Source organism: Plectropomus leopardus, chromosome 10, assembly GCF_026936395.1.
Source record: "Plectropomus leopardus strain MGB_pleo_1.0 chromosome 10, ASM2693639v1, whole genome shotgun sequence".
Classification (NCBI taxonomy): Eukaryota; Metazoa; Chordata; class Actinopteri; order Perciformes; family Serranidae; genus Plectropomus; species Plectropomus leopardus.
Window position 1 is genome coordinate 34,749,681 of NC_142185.1, and position 25,318 is coordinate 34,774,998.

Below are 25,318 nucleotides of genomic sequence, written 5' to 3' on the forward strand. Positions count from 1 at the left end.
TTGACGGTTAATAAACTTTTCATTAGTTCTCATATTGCATATTGTTAATATGGTATTAGGTTGTAACCACACTGACGCAGATAAGAAGTCAGTTACAGCAATATTTTAGCAGGTTTAGAGGTTCTTGTGCAGCAAAAAGTCTGGAACAAAATCACAATTACATATTATCAAAAACTGAGGAAAAATGTCCAGAAACTATTTTTATAATAATAAATATGTTTAAAATAATGTTACAGACAGAAATACATTTAAATTATTTTTTTTCTTTTTCTTTTCTTTTTTTAGCACTTTCTTAGGGCAATTTTCTTGTTTAATTTTTCTATTATTGTTGCTTATTTTAAAGTAATTTTTTGTAACTTTTACTAATTTCTTGCAAACTTGTTTTGTTTTGGTAACTTCTTTTTAAGATGCTCATCGCCTTCTTCCCATGCGTTTGAAATAACTGAATCCAGTTTGCTCAGGTTTCAAAGGGTTATCATTAAGTAAACTGATGACTAGGTGGCATATTTTATGGATATTTTATACAATATTTGATGCATAACAGTAGAGAGCAACAACAAGTGAATGCAGTAACTGCAGGAAGTTTGTGCATTCTCAGTTTCACTCATGTTATTATTACATTTCTCTTTTAATGCAAATCTAAATTTTATGCACCCAAAGTCAATTTTTCACTATGCTGTCAAAAAAAGATATTTTAAGCTATTGCATCAAAGATAGAAATTCCAGTATTGTGATGATTGTGGAGAGCAACAAAATCCAACACAACTTCTTTGCATGTTGTTTCTGCATCACGACGAACCAAAAGTCAGAACGACGATTTCCTGACTTGAGAAATGGACCATCTGAGCACGTTAGACACAAAAACACAGAAACAAAGGGTTTGGGTTGAAAATGTTTCTCTTAACGAGAACAACAGGTCGAATAAAAACTGCTCCCTGAGTCGATGCAAGAAAAGAGAAACCAGACACACACACACACACACACACACACACACACACACACTTCACTGTCCTCCCATTGAGATAAGTGCACAAGAAACAGAGAGCAGAGACTCAAACACTCTGATTTAAAAGTATAAAACGGGGATAATTGTGGGTGAAAAGTGAACGCAATCATGCGAGCAGCAGGGTAACACGTTCAATCTGTCAACGTATGAAACTAATGGATCTCAAAGTGTCACTGAGAAATACGACTAACCTCTTACACCGCAGAGCTCGAGGGCCACACCGCCTCGGCTCGCTCCGCTATCTCTTTTACTGTTAGTGTCTGCTAATGACGACACCTTTAACATGCAAACCACACACACACACACACACACACACACACACACAGAGTGACCTATGAGGGCATTATTAGCACTGATAGCAGGGGAGAACGGCAGAGGCGTCACCTGCTTAGGAAAATCTCCAGATACAGCCGTTCTTCCCGTGCGAGATCCACTTTTATAGCAGCGTTATCAAGCTATTGGTTAATGCTTGGCTCTGCAGCACAGATAAAAAAGAAGGCAGCGAGGAGGAGGAGGATACTAAAAGCCCTGCTGTCAAACTGCATGTATGCACAGGGAGGGACGGATGTGAAAAAAACAAGAGGAAGCAGATGAAAAAAATATCAGAATTTGTTTGTTTTCTAAGTCTGAAAACAAAACCAAAAAAAAAAAAGGTTTTCATGTGGCTGTTTATGAGAAATGATTGAATGTTACATTATTGTGGAATTTATGGCCGTCAGATGTGCTGCTGTGATGTGGGGAGAGCTGGTGTGAGGGGGGGCAGACCTTTTAGAGAAAACACACAACTTATTTGGAGCTGTGGAGAGGGTCCTCGGGCTTTCTCACACTCTCACACACACACACACACACACACACACACACACACACACACACACACACACACACACTCAGAGAGGAAAATAACCAGGGCGAGAGGAGGGGAGAGACGAAGGCCTCCTGGCAAACATGTTTGGCTCCCTCGTAAACATCTCATTTGATAATACGGGATGAAGAGTTAACGGCGAGCATTTATAGCCTCGCCCTTCCAGCTAGAGGATGCATGCTTAAACACACTCATACACACACACACACACACACACACACACACTAAGCCGCACAAACCACAGCCAGCACGCTACACAGACTCTCTGCTTTAACACTTCCAGGGACCACACACTGACTCACAGCCAGGACGACGAAGAGTGTGAGGAGTGCAAAATAACGCCACACGCCGCAGCCCAGAGAGACGTGATGCAACTTCTCCTGACTCACATCATAAGGTGTTCCTCTTATATTGTCAGATATTTAAACAGGCGGAGCAAGAAAAAACTTTACAGCAACACACACTGATGCCAAACCAGTCCACCGCAGCCTCACCAGAGTGGGAAACACACAGCGTCCACACGCAAGAGTTTTCTCACTTTCTGAATTTAGCATCAAAATGTATGAAATCTGCGGCGGGCCGAGCAGGAGACGTTACACAGATCTGTGAGTGATGCCCACAGCCGGAGAGGCGAGCATCATTAGTGCCCGCAGAGCTTCTCCACTATCTAATCTGCAGTTTAATAGCGCGGACACACCCATATTACGTGTGAACAGACAGCCGAGTTCACACAGACAGACAGGAAGCACGGAGAAACGCGGAAATGGACGATTTAAAGTCACATCATTGGGCTTTTTTTTACTGCAAATTAATTAACAAACTTTGTTATTCATGACTATAATTATGCTTTTGACTGTTCTTCGCGTCATTTTTATTCTCTCTTAATATGTTTTTTTGTAAGCACCAAACTGTGAAAACCTACTTGGCAATAAACATGATTTTAATTATCAGACCACAAAGACCTTCAAGAAGTTACAATAAATGAGAAATAAATGACTCCAGAATTACAAGAAAATACTGAAAAAGCTAAACATGCAGATTTCAGGGAAGGATGAATATCGAGAGGAAAAAATCTACACAAATGTGTGTTTTTCCAAGAAATAAAAACATGGGAGAAACAAAGAAATTAAAGTCATTTTCATCATAAATCGATGCAGAAAAATCCACCAAAATGCAGAAAATTTAGTGTCTGAGGCTCATAATTTACTTGGGGAGGACCCCAAACTCCCCCCATGTCATATTTGAGTAGCAGAGGTCTTTAATTTTCGCCTAATTTAAGACGTTTCTACTATGAACTGATGCAGAAAAATCTACCATAATAAAGGAAAATAAGTGTTTGACACTTAAAATTTCCTCGAGGAGGACCTCAAACTCCCCCACTTCACTTTTATTTTGACAAAATTAAAGACATTTTCATCATACAAACATGCCCCCCCCACCACCACCACCACCAGAAAGCAGAAAATGAAGTGTTTGATGTCAAAATGTCCTCAAACTCCCATATTTCACATTTGCTCCCCTAATAAGAAAATTAGGTATCTTATTTAGCAAAAAATTAAGACATTTCCACCATAAATTGATGCATATCAAAATCACCAAAATGCTCTAAATTTCCTGGGGGAGGACCAAATTGTTGTTTTATATTTGTCCCTCCCCAAATGTTGCAAAGTGAAGCTAAAAAACGCCAAAAAAGGGGGGGGGTGTCTTCCTTATATGCATGAAATTACAGACCATAAATAATTCGCGCATCTATGAGTGAAAACTGTGATGCCTCTGCAGCTCAGAGCCAAAGAAAATATGAGTTTCCCACTATTTTTTGATACTTTACACATTAACACCCCCCCCCCCTCTCCTGACAGAGTCTGCGCGGCCCGTCAACTATTTGAACATGTGAGCAAACTTTAAGCAGACAGGGAGGCCAGAAAACCTGCAGAAAGTCTCCCATCACCGCAGCTGAGACGAATCCGTTTCTCCTCGCGGTTAGCTCAAAAAAAGGTGATTTTTTTTCTAATGTTATTTTTCTGGTTTGATGGACGGCTGCTGGGAAAGAGGAAATGGCACAGTGGCGCACATTTGGCTGATAGCGCGTCACGGCGCTGCCAATTATGTGTTAATCAATTATTAGGCGTAATTTAATTATAAAATACTCTTAAAATGACTGAAAACAATACTCTAAAATATTAATCCACATTGTAGACATTCTGCATTCACACTTCACCCGCTTAGGTGCAAATTTGGGCATTTGTGTGGCGTTTCACACGCGTTTAATTTGACGAGGAAAAAGTCAGTAAACGTGAACGCTGTTTGGTGGCTTTTTTTCTTTAAAAGGTCAAAGAAGACGAAAAGAGGGAAAGAAATAAAACTTTTCTGCAACTTTGCATTCAACATTTTACATTTATAATTAATTGTAAAAAGAAACAAAGCGCAGGAGGATGTGGGTTGGATTTGTGCGTTTTTGGTGCACGGCAGAGAATTGCTTCTGACATGACGGTCTGCAGGAGGACTGGTTCTCATTTGAACGCATTTGGCTTCAGTTTCTGGTGATTACGCAGAGGCCGAAAACTTCTCCGCAGTCCCCGAGTAGACCCGAGTTTAGTGATCTCTTCAGATTTCGGACTCGTTTCGGCCTCTCTGAGTGTGTGTCTGCTGCGTGGCGGAGTGTTTCCTGTCCCCTGTGCTGCAGAGGTTAAGAGGCCCTTGTAGCAGCCGAAAACACTCGGTGCGTGTTCGACACCTCTGTGTCCCCTCGGTATGATTTATTCATCGTCTGTCCCGTTTACCGGTGGATGTGCAGTTTGAGGCGGTGTTAAAATAAACTGAACAAAAACTGGTGTTGTCATTTAAACTATGCACGTGTTAAACAGTAACGTCAGTGACATTTCTCACTGAGGCGGCTCATTAATTATTTTTTAAAAAGTTAAAAAGTCACAAAGTTATGTTGTGACGCGCTATAAGACGTTTTCTGAGATTTACAAACAAACACACACACGCACACACACACTACATGTATAACTTGCAGTTACAAACATTTGCTTTAAATTATTCTGCAATGAATCAAAGCACTTCCGGCGCAGCCTCCGAAATAACTTCATTTTAATTTATTTTAATTTAAAGGAGCCAAAAATAATCATCTTAAATACTAAATTCACAATATTCACATATTGCTTATATTTGATTTTAATGTCGTATCTACATTTTGTGCATATTTTGAAAACTAAACTAATATTTTGTAAAATAGTAAAAGAGATACATTTTACTTTAGTGCCAAGACGCTGAAAATTGATCATGCATGGCTCAAACATGACACAATTTGTAATAATTAAAATAATCAACAAACAAAAATAAATGCATTATTGTTAGAATGGAAAATTTGCTGAAAATAATCCTAAATTTGAAAATAATAATCTATTATAGTAATAATAAAGTGGATGGACGTTACATATTATTTTTTATAATTACACTAATAATTTGCAACAAAATCAGTAATAATACTAATAATATTAATGATAATAATAATTAGAATGTCACGTAAGTTTTACTGACTAAAGAAACAGTAAAAATAAATGTAAAATTTGGGTTTTAAGTGAGATCAATGCCATTGGATCCGGTGTTTATTTATTTTTTTGTTATTTAAAATTTATTTTCACGTAATTATAATTTAGAGGCAGTTTAAATCTGGAGTGCAGATGAGTTTTCAGCACTTTGAGACTGTTAGTGTGTGTGTGTGTGTGTGTGTGTGTGTGTGTGTGTGTGAGAGAGAGAGAGAGTGTGTGTGTGTGTGTGTGTGTGTGTGTGTGTATGTGTGGACTCACTGTTTACGGCGTGTCTGTAGCGCTGCTGGCCGCTGAGGAGGCTCTGTCCATTGATCAGGAGTATTGAATCCAGGGCTGGGCTGTGGTTCGGCTCCTGGATAAGTCGGCGGATCACGCTGCAGAATCTGGACCCGTCGGAGACCGGAGCGGAGGATCCAAAAAGAGGAGAAAAGTTAGCGGCGGTGCGGGAGGCTGCGGGAGCGGGGACGGCGCGTAAAGAAGCGGAGAGAGTGGAGCGGTGGCCGGAGGATGCTCGTCTGTGAAGAAGAGGCGAAGAGACTTTGTGAGCACCGGTGCGTCTGTCCTGGAGAACCGGAGCGCGCACAACTTGATATTCTCAGAAAAACAAACACTTTTACGTCAGCTTATTTTAGCTCAAAACGCGTCTCTGTGGCACAGATCTGCCCTCCTCTGAACTCATGGCTTCATCTTCGGAGAAAGCGCAAACAAAATATAACGCGACGCAGCCAAGGAGAAACAGCGCAAGGACAAACCGGGAGACAAAGCACCGAACACGGACTCAACCGAGGAGCACACCGCGGCGCGCGAGCTGCAGTAAAAGCGGGATTTATCGGCGCAAAGGACCGGCTCCTAATCAGAGTGTCACTTTCAATCGCTCCTGTGCCAACGGGCGCACTGACTGATAGAGGGAGGAGAGAAGGGAGGAGAGACAAAGAGAGAGAGAGAGAGAGAGAGAGAGAGAGAGGAGGGAGGGAGGCGTCAAAAAAGAAATAATGGGACCCATGAAAGCATTTTGTGGGACGGATCTCGCTCATAGGACGTGATATAGAGGAGTCCATCAAGACATTATTTTTTTCATACAGAGGCCTTTAACACTGTAAAATCTGACAAGTCGATTTTACTTAAAATAATCTAAAGAACTCATTATCTTGAAAAATGTAAGTAAATATAACTATTACTCCCAATTTATCTTTATATCTAATTTTTCAAGTTTATTTAGAATTCAGTTTTATGTACTTGATTTTGCAAAGTTGTTGCAACTTAAAAATGGTACGTTTAATTAAATCAATGTTTTGTAGTTTTAGCAACTTCCGCAAACCAAGTTTGATTCAAATCAACTTGTCTTGCCTTGAAAAAGAAAAGTTAATTCAACTATGAATCCTAATTTATGTTAAATTGATATCTAATTGTTAAGTTTACTCAAAATTTGAAACTAAACAATGTTAAGTGAATGACGTGAAATGTGAAATGTTAAGTGAAATGTTCTTTTGTAAGTGTTTGTAACTTCAGTAAACCAAGTTGACTTGACTTAATCATCACAAAGAGGATTTTGCCAGTGATGTAGTTAAGAGATCTCCAAGTTCAGTTTTGCTTAAGAAAACACAAATATAATTGAGTAGTTTGCAACCAGCAGGGTATATAACACAGTAAACTTGATTTACTGAAGTTGCTAAAACTGAAAGATTGATTTTAATAAACTTGTCATTTTTAAGTTGCATCTACTTCTCAAACTCAACTAAATACAACTCAATTTTAGGCAAACTTAACAATTATATATAAACACTAACAGTTATATTTACTTACATTTTTGAAGGCAATCTGTGTCCTCGATTTTTTAACAGTAAAATCAACTTGTCAGATATAGTTTGCCTTGAAACATTTAAGTAAATCTTAATTTATGTTAACTTAATATCTTATTTTAAATTTACTTAAAATGTAGTCATATGTACTTGATTCTGAGAAGTTGTTGCTACTTAAAACCGACAAGTTCAATCACTCTTTTTAAGTTTTAGCAACTTCAGTCAACCAAGTTTGTATTTTCTTAAAACAGAACTCGCAGAACTCCAAACTTCGTGGTTTGAAAAATCCTCTTTGTGATGATCAGGTTAAGTCAGATTAACTTGGTAGACTGAAGCTGCTAACACAGAAAGAACAAGGGAATAACACTTGTAATTTTCAAGTTGCAACAACTTCACAAAATTAAGTAAAAACAGCTACATTTCGAGAAAACCAAACAATTAGATTTTAAGTTAACACAAATTAAGCTAAATAGTTATAATTGGTCTCTTTTTTTCAATCAGTTCCCAAGATTATTTCAAGTAAAATGAACTTGTCAGATTTTTACAGTGTAGGTGATTTTAAACAGACCCACATCAGGAGCCCATAGGGATCCTTAACTAAATCCTTCCTTTAGATGCTAAAATAATGTCTGTTTTGACTTTGTGTCGTCTCCATTCAGCATAAACAGTTGCGTAATAATTCTCCAAATCATATCTGACTGAAATCTTCTTCCCGGGGCCATAACATGGAGCTGACTATCAGAGACCTTGACATTAGAGGAAGATAGAGCGCTCTGTTGTTACTTTTCCACCAGGAGAATATTTCTGCCTCTCGCAGCAGGAACTTATCAGCCTCCCTCTAATACTTTCACACATGTCGGTATCATCCCGGAGATAATCCGCCCCGAGGTGAAGTCCACGCACTGATACATGTTAATAAGTAGCCTAATAATAAGTCTCCTCTTTATCTCTCGTTATTAGATGCCCTCAATGCAGCTGCAGCGTCTCTGTTAATGATAAACCCATGTGAGCGCGTAAATGCCGCGTAGGACGAGGGGTCACGTCCTCCCAAAAACATGAATAATGTAAGTTAATCTCCATTTTCAGAGTTTAAGACACTTTGGATGGTCAGTGAATGCCTCATGGGACATGTGAGCCAGCGACAGTGAACGCCACATGCAAATATGTGCACAACACTGATCACGTGCACTGTCTGCAGGTCCACTCTGAGTGTGTTTGTGTGTTTTCATGAATGCAAAGCTGCTGGTCGAAGAGTTAAAACTGTGATATTTAGGGGTGTCATAGATTTTAACTACGCGATTATCGCAGTCAGAAGAGTTCACAATAACAGCACGATATTTATCAAAGTTTTGGGGCTAAATTATGAAATCAGACCTGGTTCTAGACTGCTTTGAACGGGGGGCAGTGGAGGTTCTGGTGGGTAATATGAGCTATTCTTTAAACGCTGAACTGCTTCATGTTTTTATCCAAAGATTTTTGTAAACAAGCTCAGTTTTGTGTCTTTTAATGCACTTTGGCAGCAATACTCGACTTACAGCCCGCGAGCAAAATCTGGCCCGCCAACCGTTTTCTAATTCACAACAAATTGAATCTGAAAAATGTCCTAAAATCCTAACCATCCTATACATTTCCTAAAATCCCAGCAATGTCCTGAAATGTGAGAAGTGTCCTAAAATCCTAAAAGTTTCCTGAAATCCTAAGTCTCCTAAAATCCGAGAAACGTCCTAAAATCCTACAAATGTCCTAAAACCATTAAATGTCCTAAACGTCCTATAAATGTCCTAAAATCCTAGCAATGTCCTGAAATGTGAGAAGTGTCCTAAAATCCCAGAAACTTCCTAAATTTCTACAAATGTCCTAAATCCATTAAATGTCCTAAAATCTGAGAAATGTCCCAAAATCCTACAAACATCCTAAAATTCTAGAAATGTTCTAAAATCCTAGGATCATGTATGGGCAGGCTGAGTTTTTGTGCTTTCGTGACATTAACGCTCAAAGTGAGAATTTTTCAGGGTTAAAGATGTCTATGTTTGGGGTCAATGGCATCTGGAGCATTTTGGGGGCATCTTGATTATCGTCAAAAGGGGTATATCGCAATATGGAGAAAACCAAAATATTTATGACAATTTCCTTGATGCTGATGATTTCATAAAATATTTAAAAACCAAGATAATTGATTAATTATCATTATGTGGAGATAACGACTAAGTGGGAAAAGAAAAATAATAGAATAACTAAAAGTAAAGTAAGACACATATGGTCTCATATCATGATATCTATGAATACCTTGATATTTAGGATTGTAGGATTTAGGAAAACATATTGACATAAATGGAATATAATCTAATAAGTATGTTTCCTTTGGAGTATAATCACCTCAAAATAAGATCTATTGTGTTTTTGTTACGTTAGGAGACGTTTATATCTCCGTAAAGGGCAGATCCTCGTCTACAGAGATCACCATGTCGCAAAAATTACACCACTTTACTGTAATGCAACCTTTAAAGGTCCGGTGTGCAGGATTTAAAGGGTACTGGCAGTAATGGGATGTAATTTTAGTATGTTTTGTGCACCTGGAAATAAGAATTGCTGTGTTTTTGTGATAAACTGTTTAAATCTGCACAGGGAGCTGAGATTACCATGTTACGAGAACTACGTCACTTTACAACACTAATGATATGGAGATATCCAAAATCTGCAACAATATCTGTTTTTTTATCACCATATCAATATCATACTGAAAGAAGAAAGACACTAATACAGAAACAGCCTCATTTCAATACTAAGCCATTAGGACTTTTAAATATATATATACATATATATATATATATACACATATACATACAAGCACATTTTTGACGGTTCCACCTGCTCCCTAACCTGCTCGCCCTGCAGTCTGACTGAAGATTTCGCCTCCACTCTGTGACCTGATGGACAGATGTCACTGTCAAACAGATAAGGAAGCTGGCGAGGGTCAAATGACATTAAACACTGGATATTTTCTGAATGCCAAATAACATTTACATGGATATTATCAGTTTAAAGTATGTTTTTTTTACAGTGCAGGTGTGAAAGAGGTCATTTCTTTTCTTCTTCTTTTTTGGAAAGTGCATCACTATTTTTTTTGTTAAATTACAGAAAAAATAGTGCACTACACTGGGGTCAAGTGGTCAGACGCGCATGTTTGGGGTTTTAAACCAGCAGCAAATATTTAATTCTGCAGCTCAAGTACCTGTTTGTGATTTCCTCTTCCCCTCTCTCGCTGTCTGTTGAGCCTCGGCTCAGATTTGCATGCACCACTTGTCTCTCTGGCCTGACGTTAAACTGCAACAAGGGAGTCTTTCATGCACATTTTAACGAGAGCATGCGCGAGCGAATTGAGCAACACGAACGAAGCCACAGGTTTGCAACATCTGCAACACTGCGACCGTGCGTAAAAACAGCGCTGCAGAGTTTTAACGGAGCCTCGTGTTGGCACGACAGGACCCGCGCCGGGCACCGCGCACTGAAGGAGGGGGGCGGGTGGATTTACTGCGTGCTCCGGGGGCCTCTGGGTGTTCACATCGTGGATGGGGGAGCCAGAGGGGGTCCGCTATACAGCGCGCGAGAGCCGTCCCGCGTGTGTGCGTCGCCAGGCGTGCGCGTAGCTTTCCAGGAAAGAGAGGCCTGTTTTTCGGATATTTGACCTCTTGATCAGCAGGTAGAACATAAAAATTTGCATTTTTCTGTGAGATTTGAAAATCACCACAAATATTTACTAAGACAAGGAGATGTTTAGTCTTAATTTAAACCTGCTTTGGAGAGAGAAACTGCCTGTGAATCTTTACTACTTTACTTTTTTGTCATTATTTTTGCGCATAGCAACATCAAACGCGTAAAACGCATCTCTGAAAAAAAACATTAAACTCACCTCTTTAATGTAGCCTGCTTATCAGACACCTGGCAGCTCGGCTCAGATGTGGAGTCAGAATTAAGTGGAGGCAGTCGGTGGCGGAGAGCCAGTCCGCTGCTCGCTGCTCATTCGTCAATATTATTAAATATGATAATCACGGTGATGATGATGTCTATGCGCGCCACTGAGACTGCTGCTTTACAGGAATAAACGCAGGCCTAATGACAAAAACAAGTGTGTGAGAATCATGGATAAACAGAAAAAAAACATATTAAACTATTTCTAGAAAAAACAGTCAAATTGAACAGAGGTTTAATCTCGTATGGTGCCATTTACGAGTGTCGGTTGAATTCTTGCAGTTATTTTTAATTTCGTCGTAAAGCGCTCATTAGAGGGTTGAGAATAAGAGCGTTAAATTCCATTTAAAGCTTTATTTCTCACCATAAACCCAAAGTGTCTGCGGTTTTTGGATAAGGCGATATTAAGCTCCAAACTGCTCCTTTTTGGTGAAGGGGGGAGGACGCATCATGTGACCTGTGGCTTTTGTAGTTTATTTAGACAATTATCTTTAAATTAATGGCCCTGCCGGAGACTCGTGGTGGGTAAATATTTCGTTTTGTTGCTTCTTCTCAAGGTCTCTTAAATTTGGAGCATATCGCATGGATTTAATTTTTTATGCATTTCTGCTAAATCCAAAAGATCCAAATGGATTTTCTGCAGGTATAATAACTGATTAAAGACTGCATTTTAAACCCACATTTCACAATATCACCAAAAAATGAACTTATTAGAGACAAATCTTCCTTTTCTCCTCGTGTTTAAATAATTTAAATATTCCTCTCAGATCAGGAGGTAAGCCTCGTTTTGTCAGCTTAAATTCTGTCCTCCTCTCGCTGCAGAGAAAGTGAAGCGTGTTGTGTATTTATTCAGAGAAATGTTCTGTTAACTAACTGCATCATGTGCATTTTTCTCTCATCATGCAAAGACGGAGGGGGCTTGCAAGCAGGCGCTGTGAATTATTGAAGCCCGGCAGGGAATCGTTTGCCTGCAGAGCTCCTCCGCTGCATCACTTACACACTCTCTCCTTCTCTTTATCTATTTTCCATTTCTTGGGGAAAGTGGGAATCTAGGAACGAGACCAAACAAGCGTAAAAAGCTCCACAATGCCGTGAAGAAAGAATGAAATATTGATCCCAGAAATAACCCCGATGGAAAACAAATTCAGAAGGACCGCTGTGAATAATTGATGTGATTCTGCGCTCCCGCAGCTTGTGTTAAACATGATAGTGATTGGAGAGTAATGTGGGGCAGCTACACTTATTGAGAACATATTTAGCGCGCAGGTAAGTGTGTGTCTTTGTGTGTGCACGCGTGGGAAGCACGACCTGGAGGAGGGGGGCTCTGTGCTGTGACTGAGCACCACCTCTCTCTCCAAAAAAAAAAAAAAAAAAAACAGCAACAGAAAGAAAAGAATAACACGCTTTTATTTATTTCACATCGTTGGAGCGGAGCGATTTATAGGAGGTGACCCCCGTGATTTGAAGCAGAGCAGAAACTACGGCACAAAACTCATTTAAAATTCAAGAAGTCAGCAGAATAATTTAGAGAAGAATGCATCTGGCTTGGATCAAGCAAAAAAAATGAAACATTAATAAATAACCAGAGTTTTTAAAGCCTTGAATTTACATTATGGGAGAGTTCGGGGGAAATGACGCATAAACGACATTTTACGCACTTTTTAAATTAAAAAATAAATGTTCAACATGATGGCCTTTCGTATCAAGACAAGATAGATATACATGTGCTTTAAGGGACTGTTTGTTGGTGTGTCACGAGCACATCTTTTACTCAGCTTTTATGCCACGCGCCTGCGTGTATTTGACATCGAGGGGAAAGCGGTTTTGTAGGTTTGCATGATTTTTTCAGACGCCTGTTGTCACCTCATAAGTGTTTGACTGAGAGAAGCAGAAGCATCATTTGTGCAAACAGCGCGGCTGTGTGGTGAAGAGGAAAAGACAGAAACAACAGAGAAAACACACAAATGCCAAGGTACCAAAAATTCTGAATTATAAACCCAAATCTGTAAAAAAAACAAAAAAAAACTGCTCGATTAAATTACATTTTAATTGACTTTAATAAAGCAGAATGAGAAATACTTTAAATATTTTTCAGGATGTTAAAAAAAAGACTGAATGCAAATTACTTCTGATCAAAATGTTTTCTTCCAAATCAATCAAATATAACGTCATAGAAATTACGGGTCAGGGAGTTGTGGCCTGAAAAAAACCGTCTCATTACAAATTTATTAGGAAGTATTTCAAGTGTTATTTGTTTAAGAAAGTGAAAATATGTGCAGACACGTGCCATCAGAGCGGCTGACTGACTGCAGAGCTCTAACCTGATAACCATCAGATATTTCTTAAATGAATTTAAGTGTGTTTCAGAGTTTGTAAAGCTTGAAACGCAACGAAAGAAATTAATAATCAGCCTAACTGAATTATCTTCGGTATTATTTGTTTTTTAAAAAATCGTTTTCGTATTGCTATTTCACTCCAGAGTGCGTCAATTATTCATGTGAATGCGGGTGATGATGATGAAGATGATGATGATGATGATGATGATGATGATGATGATGATGATAGGGTAGTTGTGATGATAATGAGTAAGACAACGTGCACAAAAAGGCCTTCAAGGCCAAATATTCACAGAATCACAAAGACTGACCTGAGAACGGAAATTCAGGTGTAAAATCAATAATGGAAATAATAAATAATGAATGAAACATTTTAATAATTTAGCCTAGAATTGCTGAATTAGGAATAATAACATCAATACACACAATAAAATTCGACAGAATTAGAAATAGATGTACTAATGCGACCAATAATAATACTAATAATGATGATGATGATGGCGATGATGATGATAATCTAAATTAATTAAGACTAAGACTGTTTATTTGTTAATTCCATCCCTTTTATTATTCTTATTCTTATTATTATCATTATTATTATTATTTGTATCATTATTATTGCATTTTTTATGAATGAAGCAAACGTGTTTTTTTGTTTTTAATTCTTTAGTTTTCCAGTGTTCCGCTAAATTAAACGCTCGCGCTGGTTACAATCAGCTGTAATTGAAAACGAAAGTAACTAACGCATAACGAACAACAGACGTGTGACACAAAACAGACTATTAAACAAAAAGCCCGAGAGAAAATAAATACACATCTTTTTGCAGAACACCTAGTTCGCATATTTGTTGTCGTTTGCTTGATTAAAGTGAATCACTGAGGATTTTAAGGTTGTGAACTTGTTTTATTTCTATGGGTTAATACGCAGATTTAAAGGATCGTTTAAGGGCTTTTTCAGCAGTAAATAACTGATTCTTGTGTATTATTCAGCCTTTGTGCAGCTCTAAAATCCCTCCGGTTGGATTAAAGAGGAACTGATGGGCTAAAGCGCTCCAAATGGCTTGTTTTTAAAGGATGTATCTCGTTTCCGTCGAGGATTAATTTGTCTTTTACGCCACTTTCAACCCTTTCCCCAAATTGCTTCCATACAGAGGTCACGACTCGCGAGTCCATTATTGCTCCTTCACACCATTTTTCACTCCGCGAGCCCCAAAAAGCCCCAGACACATGATAATAATACAAGATTTAATTTAGAGGTTTTGCACCATTACGACCTCTTGAATGTCAAATAACGTAATAATAATGATACTAATAATAATAATTATTAATAACATAAATATTAATAGTAACTAATTAATGGTAATAAAATGCAAACATGTTTAAAGGCAGAAAGAATATAATCTGATAGACTTCTTGTTGAAATATATGCCAATACTATATTAGATATTCTAGACTTTATTTGTGCAAATGTTGACCTATTTTTTTTCTGTTCCACCTATTCATGAGAAAAAGTTTAACTAATTGATTTTTAAATATTATATTATTCACTACTCATCAGTTTTAATTCATTAATAATAAATTCAAAATATTTAGGTTGATGATGTGGACCAAAATCTATTAACAATTTAGGAATATTTTTTAGATTTATTATGAGCAATTAAACACATAGATATGATTTATTAACACAGACCAAAGGGATTTTTTACATCCCTATTTTTTATTTATTTATTTTTTTTGTATTCTTGTAATAAATCTATAAATAAATAACAATTAATAAAGCCTAATTTTAACATACAAGCTTTCATTAAAATGTGCCAATTTACAAAGTGGCGATAAGCATAATATTAATGAATCCAAAGGCTGATTTAAGACACATTTCTTTTCCTTTTTTTGATGAATAAAATGTGCAGAAAGTGGAGCCAGGAGCACTTAATGGACTGAGCAGCGGCAGGCTGACCTTGGACGTTTTGTTTTCCGAGCAGATTTGCGTCTATCGGAGGCAGCAGCAGCTCTAATGTGCTCATGCCTATCTGAGCTCCTCAACGTCTGGGCCCTTTGAGCTCCGATATGCACCACAGAGGATTGTTTTCCTTTCGGTAAAAGCCGTGGCCCTCGCTGGCGGCCCCCGCAGCCTCCTTTTCCTCCCAATAAGTTTTTACCTGAAATCAAATCCGCCTGCTTTTGACGAGGAGGGAGTCAAGTTTTTTGGGGGGGGAGGCGGTTGTGAGCGTCAGCACTCTGCACTATGTCATTGGGCGCGAGTATTTGACAGTTGGAATTATCTGTAAATACTTCATTAAACTGTGTATGAGTTCCCCCTCTTGTGCCTCATGGTCCACTTCTGGTAAGATTTACAAATGATAACATAAACACTTTGAAAAAGAAATTCAATTCTCATTTGAAAAGAATTGCAGGAGGAGGAGGAGGAGGAGGAGGAGGAGGAGGTTTGATTGGGGCCCTACGAGCAACAAAACAGCGGAGGTCTCTGTAATGAGGTTTGGAAAGTGTGTTCAGTGTTCAGGGGGTTTGCTTGACCTGCCAGAGGGATTGTCTTCCACATGGACAGCGTGCCAGACGCAGAGCCGTCCAGACATTCACCACCAACTCCTGCTGTTGTATCAAACCTGTTAGAGCCTCTCAAAGTGCAAACGGCGTCAGCTCATCAGCCTAATTCATCCTGCAGCTTGGCGCTTAATATCCAGCTCAGTGAAATAAAACGCGCCTCCCTGTGTGCCCAGCGCACTGTTTACACCGTGACAGTTTTCCTCCTTTCTCTCCTAAAAATACAGCGTCTAAATTAAGCGCCGCAGACAGGAGAGCCTTCAGACCGGTGCGCACAAAGCGTGCCAGTAAAATAAAAATGCTCTTGGCTCTAACATCATTTAGGTCACACTGACACTCAGAGCGTAAAAGTCACTCCAAATTACCTCTGTTTCAATTCTAGTGGTCACTTCGCTCATGCACTGCAAAATCTGACAAGTTGATCTCACTTAAAATAACTGATTGACTGATTGAAACTGTAAATAAAACTATTCATCTTTTTTTGTTGACTTTATATCTAATTGTTAAGTTTACTCAAAATGTATCTGTATTTACTTAATTTTGTAAAGTTGTTGCAACTTAAAAAGGAGGAGTGGAATTAGCTTGTTTGTTTAAGTGTAAACCAACTTGACTTAACTTGATCATCACAAAGAGGATGTTGCCAATTATGAATTTCCACTTAAAAAGCTAAAAAGTTGATTTTACTTAGAAAAAATCTAGGAAACTGATTGCCCTGAAAAATGCAAGTCAGCATAACTAATAAGTATAAATGTATGTTTACTTTATATCTAATTTTTAACTTTACTTAAAATTTAGCTGTATTTACTTAATTTTGTGAAGTCATTGCAACTTAAAAATGAAAAGTTTGATTAAATCAGTCTTTTTAGTTTTAACAACTTCAACTTTTTTTTATGTAGGAAACGGAATGCCTTGAAAAATGTAAAATAAATATAACTATTAGTGTATCATGTGTATTATGTATGCTTACTTTATATCTAATTTTTAACTTAAAATTTTGTAGTATTTACTTGATCTTGTAAAGTTCTTGCAACTTAAAAATGACAAGTTTAATCAAATCAAGTTTTAGCAACTTCAGTAAACCAAATTTACTGTGGTATATATCTGTATTTTCCTAATTGTAAACTTTGACTCACAGATCTCTGAACTTCATCACTGGTAAAATTCTCTTTGTAATGTGAAGTAAATACAATCATTAAACCTATTTGCTCTAGTTTATTCAAAATTTAACTGTATTTACTTAATTGTGTGGAGTTGTGCTAACTTAAAACTGACAAGTGGAATTACCTTTTTCTTTTGTGTTAGCTACTTCAGTATACAAAGTTAGTTCGACTTAACTTGATCATCACAAAGAGGATTTTGCAAATGATAAATTGAAGAGATTTGCAAATTCTGTTTTGTTTTTTTAAATACAAATATGACCAACTAGCTTACAAAATGCAGATGCACAGAACTTTAAACTTGGTTTACTTAAGTTACTAAAACTTCAAAAGATTGATACAATTAAACTCATCATTTTTAAGTTGCAACTTCACAAAATCAAGTAGACATGAAAAAAATCTCAAGTAAACTTAAAGATTTCACACCAAGACTAATTCTTATATTTACTCACATTTTTCAAGGCAATCGGTTTCCTAGAATTTTTAAAGTAAAATCAACTTGTCAGATTTCACAGTGACAGGCCGACACAATCACCCTGGCAAGCACAAGCACTCCCCATGACAAGCTGTCTGTCCTAATAACGCGGGCAGCCGGCCTCTTATACCTGAGAGCCTCATGTCAAGAGCGAGCTGATGTTTGGAGGAAACGGAAACTGATACGCTTTAAAAGTGTCGGCCCCGAAGGAGGGAGGAGGGCTGGAAAAATGGAAGATATTAAAGAGCGGAGAATGGAAAAAAAGATGCAAACAGATTCTCGTGGTTGCAGGTGAGACGCTTAAAGTGCCAAAAAGTATTGATTCAAAAGCTCTACATGATTGAGTCTGAGGACCAGGACAAGAAGGACGCATGCCAAACACACACACACACACACACACACACACACACACACACACACACACTTACACAGGTCCTACCATGCAGCGTGCAGCTCCCCAACGCTTCCTGGAAACGTTTTGGCATCAAAACTTCAACAAAAAAAAAAACGATTCTGCACCACAAACGGGCAAATGGCCTTGTGGGTAAACAAGGGTGCGGGATGGAGGATGGTTTCACTTTGCAGGTCCCCCCACCTCAAGGGTGGGCGGGGCCAATACATTCAAAGTAAATGTCAATCATTTACTGTCAGACACCAATGAGGAAGCTTTTGTCTCCCAAAGTAAATCCCTTTGATTTCTCTAAAGGGAGTCAATGATTGAAAACATGCATTGAGGGACACCCATACTGGCCCGTCGAGTATCTAGTGTGTGTGTGTGTGTGTTGGCCGGTTCCTGAGTGGCTGTCAGAGCGATAATGATCTGGCCGGCTGTGCGGAGGGTGCAGGGTCAGAGGTGACCTCACTGCTGTGATCTTGTGTTTGTTATTGCTATGCTGCCCTTGGACGGGTTAACATAGCACACACTGCATCAGCTGGTCCGTGCACTTCCTCTGACACACACACACACACACGCACGCACGCACGCACGCACACACCCACCCACACACACCCACACATGCACACACGCACGCACAAACACACACACAGACACCGCTCAGTCAGCGGCCTGTGAGCGGCGTCTGAGAGTCACTTCCACATGTGCTGATGGGTCCTGAGTGAACTAATCTAAACTGGTGAAACGTTATCCCGCTGCAGGGAGGACAGGAGCCCGAACAGCCCCACGACGCCCTCTTTACCCCCTAATGTTCAACACGGAGAGTTCTACGTGTGCACGTTTCTCACGGCTCGGAGGTCAAAAAGTATTAATTTCTGATTTTCTCTGACGTTCAATGGAAGGCTCCTTTTGGAAAACACGCATTTTTCAAAAGTTATTTCAACGTAAGGTTGTGTTCCCTGCACAGGGCACGCCAATCACCCTCTGACTGCCTTTTAAGTCAAAAAAATTAAGATTTTTTTAATTTTGTCATTTTACTTTTACATTAATAGCTTCAAATTTAGAAAAAGACGTCTAAGATGCTCCGTTTTTATGGCTGCATGGTTCAGTTAATGAGAAGTAAAGATCTTTTGTGCATCCGTTTATTTACACTTCCCTGACACTGCAATGTGGAGGACATTGAGACTTTATTATTGTCTCATTTGAGGACATCAGGACTTCACTATCTTCTGTTTTGAGGACATTGGGAATTTACTGTCTCATCTGAGGACATTGGGACATTATTGTCTCATTGAGGATTTTGGGACTTTTTTTTGAGGACACTGGGGCATAATTGAGGACATTGGGACCTCATTATTGTCTTTTTGAGGACAACGGGACTTCATTTTTCTCTCATTTGAGGACATCTTTATTAAAGTCTTTTTGGAGGACATGAGGTCTTTATTATTGACTAGTCTGAGGGCATAAGAACAATATTGTCTCGTTTAAGGACATATGGATGACACTGTCTCATTCAAGGATATTAGGACTTTATTCTTGTCTCACTGGAGGACAGTGGGTCTTTATTATCCTCTTGTCTAAGGACATTGGTATGATACTGTCTCATCTGAGGACATTGGGATGACATTTCATTTGAGGTCTATCATTATCATCTATTCTGAGGACCCTGGTTCTTTATTGTTGTCTCGTTTTGGGGACAGTGGGGCTTTATTATGTCTTTTTTTAAGGCCTTTGGGATTTGTTATCTTTTTTAAGACTTTATGACTTTATTATAATTTCTGAGGACATTGGAGCTTTGCTGTCTCAAGTGAGGACATTGGGACTTTAGTGTCATCTTTTCTGAGGACATTGGGACTTTATTGTTGTCTTTTTGAGGACACTGGGACTTTATTTCTTTAATGCAGCAGTGACACCTGACCTGTGGAGCTACAGGACAATGAACAAAATGTTTTTGCTTTTTTTGTTTTTGTGCAACAAAATAAAGTTTACTTTATAACACACTTGTGACTATAAAATAAAACCAATGTCCTCATGAGGACTTTTTCCCCGAAACTATTCACTGTTCAAAGACAATTTTTACTTTTTTATACTTATCAGGTCCTTCTGATCCCAAAGAAGATATTATAAACGCAGACCAAACAATAGCTCAGATCTCAGGAGGTAAATCTCAGTCACAGATCTCACGTGATTTGATTAAATTGCGGGGCTTCAGGCTCCAGATGTGGACAAATAAAAGAGCGTCCACATGAGAGCGTGTCTCTGCGTGTCTCTGTGCCAGCAGAGGTATGCTAATGGAGTCAGAGGATAGTTCTGTGTGCGTCACAGGTCTCCTCAGAGTATGGTGGTCGGATGCCCACCCACCTCCCTAATTTTCCTGCTTCAAACACTCAACAAAGACCCACTAATACAGAACATACTGGGGGGGACGGAGCGGACGAGCGCTGGACACGGAAGACAGAAAAGAGTGAGGGGAGAGACAGAGGAAGAGGCTCAATCGGCCATTATTAAGAGTCCAGGGAGGTTTAAAATCAACACGTTCAGGAGCCGGGGCCCGGCCTTATGGCTTCATAAGTGCTGTTCAAATAATCACAGCTCAGATATGGATCAGTCCGCCTCTCAGTCCTCGCAGGATCCAGCTTTATCACATTTTACTGAGAAATCTCAGGATTTAACTCTTTTTCTGAGGTGACGCAGCACCTGTTTGCTTCCCTCTGCACTCTTCTTTGCCTTTCTTTTGACTAGAGCGCGACCGACATCCGATTTTTGGGGCCGATACAAATACCGATTTTATAGTGGAAAAATGCACCGATCACTGATATGGAGACCGATATCGTGAATGTTTGAGCTGGAATGAAAACAGATCATTTCTATGTGGATTGTGCACGGATTTTGCACCGATCTGATTCTGCAAAAGTACTCAGAAGGCTGCTTTCTTTAACAAACAACTTTTATTTAACAATTTACTTATTTAACATTACACACAAACAAAATTAAAGAACTGATGAAAAATAAAAATAAACATCAGTACTGTATGTGCGTGGCATTAGTCTTCACTGACCATTCAAATAAAGAATATAAAAATAAAATACACATCAGTACGGTTTGGTCTTTACTGACCATTTAATTAAAGAATAAATTCAGTAAAATAAATAACTAAATAAAGATCAGTGCTGTTCAGTATCACCCAAGCATCGTTTTCTGCATCTTATGGTCTGTAAAAAAAAGTTTTCTTATCAGCGCATATCAGAAAAAAATATACGCAGATGCCGGTACTATCGGTAATATTGGTTGACCGATAAATCGGTAAGGCTCTACATTTGACAGATTGATTGATTGATTTCTTTTATTTGCCCAACCCTCATGGGTTTATAAGACACCAAAATTACAGTTGCAGCAGTCAAATAATTCATTTCATTTCATTAAAAAAATACGGATTATTTTAAAGCTCGGCCTTAAACAAAATATTCTGCCTTCTTTCCCAAGCTTCAGCGAGAAAATTCGTAACAAAAAAGGTTCCCTTCCTGAAGCACAACGACAAAGTTTTTCATATTATCCAAGAAAGAAATCAGCATAAATTGACAACACTTTAGTAAAACGTAAATCCCTCAAGTCATCATGAGCAGGGCAACAAAACGAAAAAGTTTAACCTCATCCTCAATATCACCTAGACCACACAACAAACAGTGTCATCAAACCTGACAATCACCACAGTTTCAAATTTAGTGTCACCAAGTCAGTATCTGACCAGATGTCTCCTTCTGAAGTCGAGTAATGGACAGAAAGTGTTTATGATGTCATTATGATGTCATTATGATGTCACTTTTGACCTCTTGATATAAAATGTCAAAACTTATGTCCTATTTGTGTGAAATCAGAGCGCATGAATTCTTGAGTTATGACCAAAAACATGTTTTATGAGATCACCGTGACCTTGGTATTAAACCTTGAGCGCAGTTCATCCAGTTCAACTGGACGTTTGTGCCAAATTTGAAAAAACCTCCCTCAAGGCCATCTTCAGACATTGCGTTCACCAGAATGAGACAGATGCAAGGTCACAGTGACCTTGACCTTTGAGAGCCAAATTATAATCAGCTGATTGTTGAGTCCAAGTGGACGTGTTCACAAGAATGGGCCGGATGTACAGACAACTCGAAATCTAGGGGTCAACAGATTAGCGGGGCCGATATTTGGCATTTTGCTGATTATCTGTATCATTATCATATCATTTATTTTAATGACCGCTAATAAAATTCATTAATAAAAAGTGCAAAGAAAGTGTCAGCATGGGAAGGACTTTCACGTTGTAAAACCTCAGGGAGATATTTTTATTTATTCATTTTTTTGTTTAAATTTTCACTTGAATTTATAAATAAAAGTAGCTGGTTTCTTGCTGTATGTGATGTTGAAAGCTTCAGTAAACATTTGTCAAAGGCATTTAAACTAAGTTTTGTGTTGGAGTTTGTTATATTCCAAATGATAAATATTGACAGAAAGATTTTCATTTTTATTGTAAATGCATAACCGTTCCAGTTATTGGATATCAGTCACACTAATTATCGGTATCGGCCCTGTAAAACCAATTTCGGGCGAACTTATCAAAAACATAATGCCTCCGAACTCGGCTATTGATAACGCAGAGGAAAAAAAATGATAAAACACTCACAAACATGATACTGCACACACATTCTTGTGTTTTTGCATCTGCACGGCTGCAGACCGCTTTTCGACCTATTTAGTCACGTTCTGTGACCATGGTGCACCAATGTGACCAAACCGAACTGGAAATCCTCAAATTTAACGTCCTCATAGTAACAGTTTTACTTGATGAGTTTAATTATAGTGTTTGGGGTGAAGTGTGTCTTTTTTGCATCTGCAGGGCTCCAGACTATGAACGCATTTTGGAAGCATGGAGCACCAACGTGAATTGCAAATATTTTTAATATATGATCTGGAGAGTTTTGAGTTTGCCTTCAGCAGTCAATACATCTTCCTGTTTAAAGGCGCCGCCATTAAAAGTCTAAGTTTTTCATAGCTGCTGCCCGAAAACATCAGCATTTCCAGGTGCTTCAAAATAAAAGCACCAGTAGTTTTGCTATGATTTATATAATTATAATATTACTTTAACTTTATAATTAACACTACATTATCTGTTTTAATGAAGATAGCACTTTATTTAACTTTATTATACAACAGTAGTCACTTTATTTAACTCTGTTATAACTACAGTTTATTTAATAGTAACTGAGTAGTCTGCACTTGTTTAGAAGAGATTTTAAAATATCGAGATATGTATCATGTATCGTGATAAAATCCAAGCAAACTGATTTGATTTCTTTGGAAAACATGGAAAGAAGGCAGTGAGCAGCTTAACAACACATTACCCAAAAACAAAGCAAGAAATTAGGAAAAGCTGCAAGATAATTAGCTGAAAATATGCACACAAAAAAGAGATGTAAAAAACAAAAACAAACAACAAAAAAATGTTCAGAAAATTTGAATGTGTATTTTTTCCTGTAACATTTCTAAAAACATTTTCTGGACATTTTTTCAGTTATTTGATAATTTTGTAATAAAAAAAAAAATCAGTTATTTTTCAACTCATTTTCTTCGTCACCTTTTACTAATTTCTTGCAATTTGTCAGACATTGCCAAGTTGGTCAATACAGTTTTCCCCATATTTTCAAAGAAATCAAACCAATTCACTCAAGTTTCATAGGGTTAAATAAGCTTGTGAAAGGCATCTAAAGGCAGCACAAGAAAACTGATGTCCAAAGGGTTCAAAATAGCAAAATATCCTTTTCTAAGCCCTTGCAACCACTCGGGAAAAGTAATGTGTGCCTGTGCGAGTTAATATGCATCTTTTGGTAATTGTCTGCAAGCTCTCACGTGCATATGCAGATACTCGCCTGCATGTGTGCGCGAAAGCTGTGAAATGAAAACAAATGGGAATCTTAACTGAGGTGAACATGACGGATGGAGCCGCTCGGAGGGAACAGAAGCATTAGTGTATATGGAGAGTGGTCTGGTTTGGCACATGGGGTGTGTGTGTGTGTGTGTGTGTGTGTGTGTGTGTGTGTGTGTGTGTGTGTGTGTGTGTGAGGGAGAGGGGGTGGTAATAGAGGAGTGGGAATGACAACGCAGATGAGCGGTATGGTGCGTTGGAGCCAGTGGAGGTCTGACATTGCCAGAACCTGCCATGTGTCATTGATTAACCGGGCAGAGTTGCAATGATTTAGTTGACAAAGCATCACATTAGTGCTGTGGATCCAAGTGTGTGTGTGTGTGTGTGTGTGTGTGTGTGTGTGTGTGTGTGTGTGTGTGTGTGTGTGTATTAATGATCCGGGGGAAAGCCAGATACTTGTTGACATAAACTGAGTTGCCAAAGTGATATCATGGCATTGTTTTATTTCTCACGGTGCTATTTTTCTTTTATTACCACGAGATTATTGAGTGCGACTGCAGTACTTTCTTGGAGCAGCTGCTGCAAAATGATTCATGCAAAACGCTTTGCAGCAGCAGTAAATATTAAAACACACAAAAAAACACAAGAAAGCAATTGTTTTAGAAACTGTGGTGATTATAAAACAAGTCCGATACAATCCGGTTTGATTCGTGCAACAGACAAAAAACCCAAAAACCTCTTCAACCTTCAACCAAATCTCTTGGTTTAGTTTTAGTGTCGGGAACACAAACACAAAAATGCTCCACTTTCCGACCGGCAGACATGCCTTCTTGAAATTACACAATGGGGCTGGAGCTGGTTTCACGGACTTTAAGCTCACGGAGCAACTCGTAAGAGAGCGTAAAACCACTCGGATCAGGAAACAAAAAGGTGAAAAGCAGCAGCAGCGAGGATTTAAGCCGGCAGCAGAAATCATGACATGCTGGTTCAGCTAAAAACTGTTAGGGACTGTTCATCATTTATCACAGGAGGAGCCTAGCTGGAGCATCTTATTTTTTATTTTGACCCTCCTCGACGGTACAGATGTTTTTCATTGAGCTTCCCTGAGAGCATGCCCCTCCCTCTGCCATAAATTAGTTATTAGATTTTAAAAACGGACCCTTTGAAGATGAGAGTTGGTTTTTCACTTTTGTCCTGCTTGGTGGTTAGCTCATGCATATGGTTCATTTTTGGCCAAATTTCAAATGAGACGTGTAAAGTCATTTAATGAAATATCACTATTTTTAGCTCAGATTTGGTTAT

At 38.6% G+C, this 25,318-nt stretch overlaps 1 protein-coding gene across 3 annotated transcripts in view; it reads right to left on the reverse strand.

Annotated features, from left to right (window-relative positions):
* satb2 (SATB homeobox 2) overlaps positions 1-25,318 on the reverse strand; it is a 131,656-nt gene that overhangs the window by 102,297 nt on the left and 4,041 nt on the right. For all 3 annotated transcript variants that reach the window (XM_088083724.1, XM_088083723.1, XM_088083725.1), the window contains exon 2: positions 5,681-5,937. In XM_088083724.1, the coding sequence (XP_087939850.1) occupies positions 5,681-5,937 (257 nt within the window). The remainder of the gene's footprint in view (positions 1-5,680; positions 5,938-25,318) is intronic.